The following is a 13155-nucleotide window of genomic DNA, read 5'->3' as shown; positions in this document are numbered from 1 at the left end:
CCTCTGTAATTCTCACATTCAGCTTTATTTCTCTTTTTATATATGGGCACTATTAGAGCTCTACTCCAATCATCGGGAATTAGTCCCTCTGTCCAGGCTTTCTGAACTATGCAGTGCAGCCACTGTAAGACTTTTATACCACCATACTTCAGCATTTCTGGTCGAATATCATCTACTCCTGCTGCCTTTCCACATTTCATCAAAAAGCCTTTGATGGCTTTTTCTACTTCAAGTATGGATATGTATTCCTGACTGTATGCCTATTGAGTGTTTTTTACCACTGTGCTATCACTGCTTGTTTCATATAGCAATTTTTCGAAGTAATTACTCCATACTTCAAGGATATCTTTTTCTCCTGTTTTCATGTCACCTTTATCATCTCTAACTCCTTTTACAGCACTCTTTCCTTCATTTCTAAGCTTCTTCAACAACCTCCAGAATATCTTGCCACCTTCTTGATATTTATTTTCTATGTTCTTGCCAAAGTCCTCCCATGACTTTTGTTTAGCTAGTTTTACACAGTGTTTCACTTTCTTACATTTGTCTCTGTATTCTCTAAGAGCAAAGACCAGGAACTTTTGATATGATTTCTTCTTTTCCTTCACTGCCTCTTTAACTTCCTGTGTCCACCATGGAGTCCTGATTTTTCTATCTTTGCAGACAACCTCACCACATGCCTCTCTGGCTGAATCAATCAGGGTTTTCTTCAAGGCTTGCCACTGAATCTCCAAGGTTTGGTTCCTGTTCTCAAACTCTTTAATTTTTTCTTCCATAATCTTTGTGTATGTTAGTCTACAGTTCACATCTGAGAGCTGTTCAACTTTTATTCGTTTTAAAACTTTCTTACATGTTATTCTTTTCAATATGAAATTCAATTTTATCCTGCTCGAGACTAAATAGTGATTGCTTCTAATTTCAAATCCTCTGTACACTCTGGTGTCCTGCACCAGGGAAAAAACATCACTATCAACAATAACATAGTCAATGAGACTTTTCTTATTCCTTGCCTCTTCTCTCCATGTGAATTTGTGCACATTTTTATGCTGGAACATGGTGTTAGTAATAACCAGTCCATGTCCTGAGCAGAAATCCAACAGGTATTTGCATTATTATTAGCTTTGCTCTTTTCTCCAAATTTTCCCAAAATATGTTTGCATGTCTGACAATCATACAATCATTTCCTACTCTGCTATTCAGATCCCTAACAAGGACCAACTTTTCCTTTTTCATTGTGTCAGTTGCGTTTTCTAAAGCATCAAAAAATTCCTCCACTTCTACCTTAGTAGAACCTTCTGTGGGACCATAGGCACAAATAAGTCTCATTGTCCAGTTCCCCATTCTCATATTTGCCCAAATTACTCTATTTGAGACTGCCTGCCATTCAAGAAGATTAGCCTCGTATTTTGCATTGAATACTATGGCTACTCCTCCTTTTCCTTGATTGTCATTGCCTGAATATAACATTTTGTATTTATTGCTCAGAAAGATCTCACCAGTTTTTGTCTTTTTTGTTTCAGTCACCCCCTATTATGTCGATCTGGTACTTGTCTAATTTCTCAGCTAACTCCATTTCTTTGCCATTCAGGTTTCTTATACTGATAGTACCGATCTTTAACTCTGGTGATGTTGAGTTGGGGTGTGTTTTCAGATTTTTAGGCTGTCAGTATGGGCAAAAGATAAAGGGTGTCACTTTAAAGTGGATAAATGTGAAGTTATGCATTTTGGGATAAATCAATTACAAGCACTACACTGGAACTGTACATCAGGAAACAGACGAAGCTAGAGATTTAGGAGTGGTGGTAGACAGAGAGTTGAAGTTTAGATGGTATATTGTTAAGGTTGCTAAGGCAGCTCATAAGATTACTTGGCTATTGAAGAGCACACCAACAAGTAGAGGTAAGGAAGTTGTTATTCCTCTTTATAAGGCCTTGATATATCCACAGTGGGTTTACTGTGCTTAGGTCTGATCTCCTGGGAATGAGAAAGTGGCGAAGAGGATTCAGGGTGAGCAACCACAATGGTGAGTGGTCTGTGGAATGTTCTGTATGAGGATAGATTGAGGGTGTGTGTGTGGATTGCAGAAGTTGGTTAATAGGTGAAAAAGAGGAGATATGATAGAAATATTTAAGCTATTTTATAGGATTGATGAAGGGAAAATGTTTCAGCATTTGTTTAGAGAGGGCACAACAAGAGGTCATCCCTGAAAGTTGAATAAAGGTTTGGTTAATAGGGATGTGAGGACTAGATTTTTCACTCGTTGAGTTGTAAATAAATGGAATAGGTTGCTGGAGTCAGTTATGAGCACGTTGTCTGTCAATGGGTTCAAGGAGTGGTATGATTGTGTGGATAGTTTGGGTCTCCTGCGAGTCTTCAGATTCCATGGAGTTACCAGTACAATACTAATAATAACAACAACAATTTTATAATGAGAATTCAATGTTCACAAGAGGGGATAGCAACTATTTAGTCGTTATTTTGTGAACTGTAATTATAAAAATTAATTTGCATAATTTACATTAATTTTTTATAATTATTTTAATTTGTAACATAAGTAATTTATGTATTTTAATTTTTTAGAAACTTTCCTGAAGCTTAATTCTTTTTCTTTTACAAAACTCCTCAACAGCTATTATTATTCCCAAAATTGAATTAATAGAATCAAGTTACAAATGCTGCTTTAATACAGCATTAGCCATATGCTAAATATTATTTACTGATTATTTTATTGCATCTTTTTATATATATATATATTAAAAAACTATAAAAATTACATAAAAATTATCATCATTGGATCACAAACATTTTAGCAGAATTATAAAATATTATAGAATTATAGAACATTTTAGAATATTGGCAAAATATGCCAATATTCTAAAATAATTTACCTTTAATCCATTTTGAGGATTCATTAAAAAGTTCCTTCTGACATCATCAAACATGATAGTATTTGTACTATTGAATTGACTGAATTTTCCCCATATCACTCCTAAAGGTTTCACCTATGCGGAATGGAATATATATATGTAAGTGAATATATATAAATATAAGTGAAGTTTAGAATATATTCATATATTTGTAATGTGTATATGTGTAATATAATTATTCACATGAAAACATTTCCACTCTGAAGCTATATTTTACTGAGATAATTTTTTTAAAAACACAAAAGATGGCATTTTTCCATTTAAGATGGAAAAAATGCCATTTTTTCTGTTTTAAATTTATGTTTTGAAATGTCTTTTTTTTCCTTTTGAAAAAAATGACATTTTAAAACATCAAAGCAATTTTTTAAACATTTAAAACTACACAAACACATCCTGCCATAGTTTTATATTGTAAAATTTCAATTTTTTTTATGTTGTCAAACATTGGTATTGGCAGAGAATAAAATGTGGCTGGATAGGGTACTAGGGTGACAACATCAAATAGACTGGAACTTAACTTCAAACATCCATAAATGCTCTGATGAATTAGAAAGACGCATCTTGGAATCCAAAGAAATAGCTCTCAACCCTACCCATCTAAACAGCAATCTTAGTTACAGCCTACCCAATTCACACAGCGCTGTAATCCAATTTTGGCATACTCATGATATCATTCGCACGCAAAGTGTTTCACACCAGAACTAACGCTCAGACTCAATTTCAAACAACTATTACTTAATCTCTTGTATATTGTTCTAAAGTACAATATATTTTTAAGAAGTTGTTTTCTCCATGGTACTGTATTCACCTGACAAAGTTGGCATTTCTGATGAAACTAGTAGTGAAACCTTATTAAATCTCTTATACTTTTTCTTGGTGTTTAAGTCAGTTAATAATTTTAAACATATATATATATATATATATATATATATATATATATATATATATATATATATTTATTGACTATTCAGGAACTTAAGAATTATGATAACGAAAAAAATATGACAAAAATAGTACGAGTTGCAAAGCTGGTTGTGGGTGAATCATCAGTGAATGAGTTTAAGGAGAGGTATCTCTTTCCAGATAGAAAGAGATCGATGGCAGAAGACCGGGAAAATTGGAAGATCATGGGAGAGGCCTTTCTTCAGCAGTGGATTGAAAATGGCTGAGAAAGAAGAATGAGCGGTATTGTGAATGATGGCTAGCGTGTGAATAATGGATCTCCCAAGATGAGTCTTCTGATTCCATGGAAATTACCTGTATAATAATAATTTAAGCTAATGTAACATTTCAACATTAATTTTGCATTTTCAGTTTTATAATTCCATACTTTTCTAGTTCTTTCTTATATGTTTCCCATTATTGTTTGCATTTGTACTCTTTCAGGTTGTCATTTTGTATGCTTTATGTAAGGTTTCTGCCAATCCTTTATGTTGGTCAATGTACGATTTCCCATCATTTACTTCATTCTGTTTCCAGTGGTTTCTTTTTATTTCTTTTGTTCTATTTCTAACAATTTTCTTCATTCTTTTTCCTGCAATTTCCCTTGTTATGTTTCCAGTGATTTTCTTTATTAAGTTTTTCACAACAATTGCTTTATTATTTCTCATGAATTCTTTTATTTCTTGCGATTTCCTTTGTTATGTTTTTCACGATTTCTTATGTCATGTTATTTCTTTGTGATTGATTTCTTTCATTTCTATGACTTCTTTTTGTGTAATTTCTCATAATTTCTAAATATTAGAAATCATGTGAAATTTAAATTCACTATAGTAAATGTTGTATTATAATGAACTAAGGGTTCACTATAGTAATTGCCTACTGTATCACTCTTTAATACCAGTATACCAAGTCAGATAGACAATTTCCAATCCATGTTACTTACTTATCCTCTTTGTACCTCATGACATATAAGGCTGAGAGATCCATTTCTTCCAGATACCTCTGTCCTAAGCCTCCAGTTCAGCTTCTCTCCAGTTTTTCCAGCCAGCCAGTCTTTGCATTATATCTTTGTTGTCAGTTTCACCTTCAAGTCTTTACATTTGCAATGAAATATGTAAAATTCTTAAACTTCTTATAGCATGCTGTTAGATTTTGATTTCTTTATAGCATTTGCTGTTTAATTTAAGCACTTCTGTTTTAGTCATATTTGTTTTAAGATTAACTATTTCAGCTATTTTATACAAGTCATCCAATTTTGTTTGTATATATCATTGTATTTTAACGATATCAAAACTGTCATTAGCATACTCTAGATCTTCTAACTGTGACACAGGCTTCCATTTAATTCCTCTTCTTGCACCTGTAACTTTTCTCATGATCCAATCAATGACTATAATAAACAATAACTCAAGCATTATACAACCCTACCTTACACCAGATCTTATATCAAAGCATTCAGATGTTGTTGCTGTGCAATAACACAATTTTTACTTCTTTTGATTATTCTCACATTTGATATATTTCTTTGATTATTGTCATATATTTGTCGGGAATTCCATAACTTTTAATAATTAACCAGACTGTTTCTCTGTCAATACTGTCAAATGCTTTAGCAAAATTTATAAAATTTAGCTATAATGGGCTTCTAAATTCTATGCTTTGTTCAATGATGTTCCTTAAAGTAAAAATATGATGCACAGTACTCCCAGACACTCTAAAACCAGTTTGTTCATGCCTTAATATCTTCTCTACTTCATTTTTAACCCTATTCATCAATATTCTACAGAAAACTTTTGCAGGCACTGAGAGTAGGCTAATTCCCCTCCAATTCTCACATCAAGTGAGATCTCTAACTTATTTTATATATTTTCAGTCTCTAATGTACTGTTAAAAATCACTAACTTGTCTTTCTCTCTACAATTGCTAAATTTTGAAAGGGCTGAATCTCTGTGATTCAGCCCTTTCAAACATCATTTTAATTGTCTTTCTTCTATGAGTCTCCAGATCTTGTCTGATAACCAATTGTTCTTTTTCCCCTTCTTAGCACCCAAAGAGTCTTTTGTAACCTCATTATATACAATTCAAATTTTTTTTTTAATTCTGGGCTTTCTACTTTCTCACTTGCAAGCTTCTCATTTTCCAAAATATGAAATTGATTTTTTTATCATAATAGAAAAGGTTTCTTAATTTTATTCATCTTTAATTTTGGCTGTTACTAAGTAATGATCAGATCCAACATCAGCTCCTTGCCTTACTTGAATATCTAGGAATGAACTCATAAAATTACCATTGTTCTCGTGGAAAGGCTTAGACGTTGGTTATGCATTTTCACTATATAATTTAAGGAAATTACAACGTACGAGGATATACATTAAAATAAATTTTAATATATTTCAATATTTCGCAACATCACGTTGCCATTTTCAAGAACTTAAGTACATGACACGTGCAGGCACAACAAATGAGTAAGTGAGGAAGAAGTAGGAACTATTATTTCTCCTAAAGTCCTGATTGTGCCCTCTAGTGGGCAATGTTGGTATTCTTGGGCGATTGGGCTGAAGGTCTTCTGATGTAGGTTTCCTAAATTTGAGGAAGTCTCATGCAGAAGACCTTCAGCCCAATGTTGAGGTTTGGATCATTTCTTAGGGCTGAAGCTGATTCCATGAAAAGCCTTTCATATCTGTATTTGCGATGGTGTATTATCCTGGCTTTCTTCCACCGTATTCTATGGCAGGTATCCAGCGCATGGTCAGCAAGACCAGAATGGCTGAAACTGATTGGTGAAAACGGATGAATCCTTGTGTTTTGAAATTCTGATATTTGCTGTCCTGCCTGTTTGGCCAAAGTAGGACAGCTTACAGCTGCAAGGGACCTGGTATACACCAGGTAGGTCTAGGGGGAGGGGTCTTTAGTAGAGCAGATAAGGGATGCCAATTTTTTTATTTTATTTTATTTTTTAAATAAAATAAAATAAAATAAAAAATAATAAAATAAAATTAAAAAATTGGCATCCCTTATCCACTCTACTAAAGACCAACCCCCCCCCCCAGACCTACCTGGTGTATACCAGGTCCCTTGCAGCTGTAAGCTGTCCTACTTTGGCCAAACAGGCAGGACAGCAAATATCAGAATTTCAGAACACAAGGACTACATCCGTTTTCACCAATACAGCCACTCTGGTCTTGCTGACCATGCGCTGGATACCTGCCATAGAATACGGTGGAAGAAAGCCAGGATAATACACCGTAGCAAATACAGATATGAAAGGCTTTTCATGGAATCAGCTTCAGCCCTAAGAAACGATCCAAACCACAACAAATTTGGCTGCATGAGACTTCCTCAAATTTGAGAAACTTATATCAGAAGACCTTCAGCCCAATTGCCCAAGAATACCAACATTGCCTGCTAGAGGGCACAATCAGGACTTTAGGAGAAATAATAGCTTCCTACTTCTTCCTCACTTACTTGTTTTGTTGTGCCTGCGTGCACGTGTCTTGTACTTAAGTTCTTGAAAATGGCAACGTGACATTGCCGAAATATTGAAATATATTAAAATTTATTTTAATGTATATCCTAATACGTTGTAATTTCCTTAAATTATATAGTGAAAATTACCATTGATTGCAATATGATCAATTTGGGTTTTGGTTTTATCATCAGGTGATAATTGGACAAAAAGTCATTTTATGTATGTCTTTATGCTTAAATAAGCTTCCTCCTATCACAAAATGGCAACAATAGGTCACCATTGTTAAAAAGTTGTTTGTTTCTTATTATTACATCTATGTTCTATATTTATTTATCTCTTTATACTTAATTTTATATCTAGGATTGTTTCCTCTTCGGATACTGGCAAATTTATATTTTGCTGTGCCAGCCAGTATCCTATAGTAGAAAAGATCCTTACTCAGGGAGACAATACTAGATTCTTAACTTTCTTACCCAATATCTTACTTAATTGCCCTATAGATCTAGATTATTGCAGTCGTGACCTAAATCTATATTTATATTCACTCACTAAATCCTTCCCGCCAAAATCAGGTTATATTTTTATAAGTGGTAATTTGGAATCGTAATCAGGCATGACTCAGGTTCAGGAAAATATGACGTTTATTGGAATATCTAAAACAAAATACAAAATTCATACACTTAATTATGTTCAATACTAAGTAAACTCAACTAAGAGATTAACACATTCAAACTAATTAAAACTTATAAGGCATGCTAAACACTGTAATTATGCATTGGGATATAAATCAAATGATAATAAGTTAAGCTAAATTCCTTCTAGCAGTATTACTCGTAAGAACAAACTATCAACCATTCTAATGTTACTGAGACTCTAAATTCTACCTTTCATATCGCATCAAGTTAATTCTATCACATACAAGTCACAAAAATCTCTCCTAAACAATTCTTCTTACTCACAAACGAGGTTAACATTCTAAATAGTGACTGTCCACAGAGTTCCTTATTATAAAGTTCTTAATTTCATAATTGTAAACAATCTTCTTCCTTCTAATGAACATTCACACAAAATTAGAACAACAGCACCTTACCGACCTTTTTTCTCAGCGTCGTTCTGCACCACGTGTTTGTCTGGATATTTCTCATCTATTTTGGCTGTCTATACGGCAATGTAGGGGTTACGCTATCTTCATTCTTTCTGCCGGAAAGGGTCTCAAAATCCTTGTGTTTCAGGAACATTTCGATGGGGCTTTCCAGCGATGGCTTGATTCTGCTAGGACTGGAATTTTCTTCCTTCAACTTTGCACAGAATCCAACTTCATTTCTTTACGAATGCTCGCTGCCCGACATCACAGACTTCATCCCCCCCTTTACGCGAAACTGCCCACCAACTTCCGAACCACCCACAGGAAAACGATACGACAAGTGATCAAGAAAAAAGGCCCTTTTTTCCAGGCTCAACCCTCTTTAATACTCCTATCGAGCGCCCTCTTTTTTAGCCCCTTTTTGCACACGAACTTTACTAATTTCACCCTTTGGCTTATCCTTCGTTTCTACGACGCTGATATACTCGGATTCATGGAATACGTGGCTACGTGATTTTCCGAGTAAGCTATACCCGCCAGCGTTACGCTGTACACGTGTAGCTTTAGGCCTTCCAGGAATTAATACTTAACAGCTTTATGATGACTTAAATTTACTTCACATTATCCCTCTTTTTAAAGACATACAAAATGAAATCTTAAATTAATCACAATAGCTTGAATATAAGGTGCTTAAATAAAGTATACAAATTTTTACATAAAGTGAGGAAGTTTCACTTTTAATTACAACTGATGTGCAGGTATTTCTCTAAGTTTGCCATTTTTATATGTTAGACCTCAAATGAATGATCTTTCCAAGATTCCTTCATTTAGGATCTAACACCATTCTCATTTCTCGGACAACATGCAAAAGAAATGATGAAGATGAGATATCACCCATAAGAATCTATGTTACAAGCTTATTTTGCTACTTATCCTTTGAGTTTGTATAATATCTCCTATGTATTATACATAGGAGGTATTATACAAACAATGCCTGGATAAAATCTGAAAGTATCATTGGTATATACATTCTCCTTAACCACATCAGCTCATTTTACTATAAAACATGGATAGATTGCTAAAGATAGGTCTTGCTTTACCAAAGTCATGCTGCCCCTATAAAAGATTACTGTTACCTACCCAACTCTGGATGTCATTTTCTCGCCACCTCTCAAATACCTTCAATATCTACTCCAGAGATACAAATTGGTTTATATCTGGCTACATCCTTGTATATTTTGGCCTTCCACTCATTAGGAATCATGTTCATAGTGAGACTCAAGTTAAACAACCAAGTTTGGGTTGAGATATCAGTACACGGGCTGATATCTCATTCAAACTCATTGCTGTGTTAACATCAATATCAGAAGAGCTTGATGCTGTATTAGCATCTATCTATAAAGAAATAATAATATATTAAGAGAACATGTGACAACACGCAGATGGGAACAGATGATGGACACAAAAAAAATTTTTCAAAAAAGAAAGGGAGATATTAGAAGGGAGATGTACGTTACTGATGACCTCCAAAAAGTTGCACTCCTCCAAATGAAGGATCAATGACACAGTAGTGATAGGAATCTTTAGGACTGTTTGATTCAAGAATTTTAGATAATTTAATGGGGTGTTGCTAGTCCAGAAAACAAAGAGATGTGAACTATTCAGACAGAAGAGACTGATAAGTGACAGACAGGTGATTTAATCATCAGTCATTTTCTGTCTACTGCTGAATGAAGGTCTTAATTAATAAAGAAATATGTAAAAACCACAGTAATATCTTTAATTAGTAAAAGGACAAATATTTCGTACTAAAATTAATAGTACATCTTCAGTGTCTGTTACAGTAATAGGAATGGAATACAAGCAAAACGTTCGGTGGATCACCTATTAAAATACAATTGTTACCGCGTGCTAGGAAATAATAGAAAAATAACAAATTTAATCTATTAAGATAAATGGTTTTTTTACATAAGATAAAAGTCTCCCAGATCTTTGAGACAGACAGTCATTTCTATTTAAATTCGGTCGGTGTAAGATAGTTTTACAACTTTCTTTGAATAAGCGTTCATATTTGAATCTGCATCTATGGAGGAGAACAGCTTTATCCCACTGGACACTATGAGTAGAGTCAATACTGTGCTGTGCCAGACCAGACTTAAGAAGTTTGTTATAATCAATATAATATTGATGTTCTATTATGTTTTCCAAAGAACGGCCAGTTTGTCCAAAATAAGAGACATCGCATTCGCAAGGTATTTGGTAAACGCCAGACAAAGAGAGACTGTCTGTCTCTCTCAAAGATCTGGGAGACTTTTATCTTATGTAAAAAACCATTTATCTTAATAGATTAAATTTGTTATTTTTCTATTATTTCCTAGCACGCGGTAACAACTGTATTTTAATAGGTGATCCTGAGAACGTTTTGCTTGTATTCCATTCCTATTACTGTAACAGACACTGAAGATGTACTATTAATTTTAGTACGAAATATTTGTCCTTTTACTAATTAAAGATATTACGGTGGTTTTTATGTGTTTCTTTATTAATTAATTTACTATGCCACAGGTTCCCCTTAAAATCTGAATGAAGGTCTATCTTGAATTCTTCTATGCCACTGAGATCCAGTCATCTCTTTCATCTCATCTCTTTCATTTTTCTGTAATTCTCTTTCCATCTTAGAGGCCAGGGATTTGGAAGTGTTGGTGGATAGGGGGGGGCACATCGCAAAAGTGGCTAAATCACTTAGTTGCTGAAAAATACTTTAACAAGCAGAGACAAACACGTTATTGTTTCTCTGTATCGAGCCTTGATAAGACCCCATCTAGACTGCTGTGCCCAAATATGGGCACCAGGGTTTCTTATGGATAGGGAGGAGGTGGAGAGGATCCAGAGACGAGTGACCAAGATGGTAGCAGGTCTATGGAATGAACCTTATGAGAACAGGTTGAAGATTTGTGGGTTGCAAAAATTGGTTGATAGGCAGAAAAGGGGTGATATGATTGAGACATTCAAATTACTAAAGAATTTCTATAAGATTAATTCAGAAGATATTTTTGAGAATAGGACTGGTGGTGGGTGTGGTTAGCAAGGGTGTTAGAGCTAGGTTTTTTACTTGGAGAGTGGTGAATGAGTGGAATAAGCTGCCAGAGTCTGTTGTGGGCAAAGTACGATAGATATTGTGTGAATGTCGAATAGTTGTTCTTGACATGATGTTAGGACCTCCCTCAATGAGTCTATGGACTCCTTGGAGTTGCCCGTAATAATAATCTGTGGGATACCATTTAGATATCAACTTTGTTCCTTTTTGAGTGTTACTTCTTGCAATATGACCTGCATATTTCCATTTGGATCTTTTTTAACTGTTATTTACCTTGGTCTGAGCTCTGACCCAAGTACTGAGCTTTCTATCTTGAATGGTAATACTGAGTAATGATCTTTCCATTTTCTGCTGGGTAATCATCAACTTGTTGGTCAATTTTTAAGTCTAAGTCCATGTTTCATTTCCATATGTCATGACCAGAAGTATACAACTGTTAAATATTTTTCTTTTAAGGCAGATTGGGATGTCTCCTTTGAGTGCTTCATGGTGTTTTCCAAAGGATATCCAACCAAGTTGAATTCTATGTATAATTTCTTCACAGCCTTCCTCTACTATGATCTTTTGTCCTAGGTAGATAGGAGATTACCATATCAATTTTCTGGTGTCCCATATTGTACTAGCTTGTTAATTATGTATTTATAATACATTATTTTGGTTTTGTCTTTATTTATATTTAATCCTTTCATTTTACTTTCTGCATTCAATTCATTGATCATTTTTTGAAGTTCTGCAAAGTTATCTAAAAGAACAATGATATCAGCAAATAGTATTTGATTTAGATTTTTCCATTTAACTCAAATTCCTCAACTTTTCCATCTAGAGTTTTAAAATTTCTTCTGGGACTGCTGTAAATAATTTAGGTGAAATGGCATATCCCTAACTCCTTTTTTATAGGAAATTTCATATTTGTTTCTTATCAACTGATTGACTGACTGTTCAACAAATCTTACAGAGGAACAGCCCCTAAGGAGTGGAGGGAAGAAGAAATAATAGTTCCACTTCATAAGAAAGAATACAAATCAGTGACAGCAAACTACAGGTCAATTTGTGTATTGTGTGTGTGTGTGGTGATGAAGATGTAGGAGAAGCTGGTTAGGGATAGAATATCACCATAACCATAATGAATAGAGAAGCTGCTTATATAATGATTTTTCTAGATTTTGCAAAAGAGTTTATTGAATGCCACATAACAAAATCCCGCTGTAACTGAAATGAAAGGAGGAAGAATGGATAGTCAACTGGTATCCTGGATATAAAAGGATAGCTGGTTGATAGAAGCCAGTGAGTTGTACATGGGGAAGTGATGTCATAAAGGAGAATGGTCACAAGCAGTGCAGGTGTATCACATGATTCTGGTCAAGAACCACTGTTAATTTATTGTTAATTTATAAACAATATTTATTTATTGATAACACTGGCCAACAAAAAATTTTTTTTTTTTTGCTGATTATGATCTGACACTTGTTTTTTACTAATTTGGGTGTGCTGATTTCCAATATCAAACCAATTTTTCTCTATCACGTCAGGTTTTTCCTCTATGGCATTTTCTTTTTGATAATTTGTAAGTTTTTGATAGTTTTAAGGAGGCAGTACTATTTAGAGGATCAAAAAAATCGATTTTTTAATATTATTTTCT

At 34.1% G+C, this 13155-nt stretch overlaps 1 protein-coding gene across 1 annotated transcript in view; it reads right to left on the bottom strand.

Moving 5' to 3' along the window:
* Ublcp1 (Ubiquitin-like domain-containing C-terminal domain phosphatase 1) overlaps nucleotides 1–13155 on the bottom strand; it is a 114860-nt gene that overhangs the window by 30303 nt on the left and 71402 nt on the right. Inside the window, exon 5 of the mRNA XM_090414901.1 lies at nucleotides 2886–2999. Within this exon, the coding sequence (XP_090271027.1) occupies nucleotides 2886–2999 (114 nt within the window). The remainder of the gene's footprint in view (nucleotides 1–2885; nucleotides 3000–13155) is intronic.

This window comes from Typopeltis vanoorti, chromosome 26 (assembly GCF_054136105.1).
Source record: "Typopeltis vanoorti isolate ZY-2024b chromosome 26, IOZ_Tvanoo_1.0, whole genome shotgun sequence".
NCBI classification, from domain to species: domain Eukaryota; kingdom Metazoa; phylum Arthropoda; class Arachnida; order Uropygi; family Thelyphonidae; genus Typopeltis; species Typopeltis vanoorti.
Note: the sequence above shows the minus strand (reverse complement) of the source record. Positions and strands in the feature narration are given on the sequence as shown.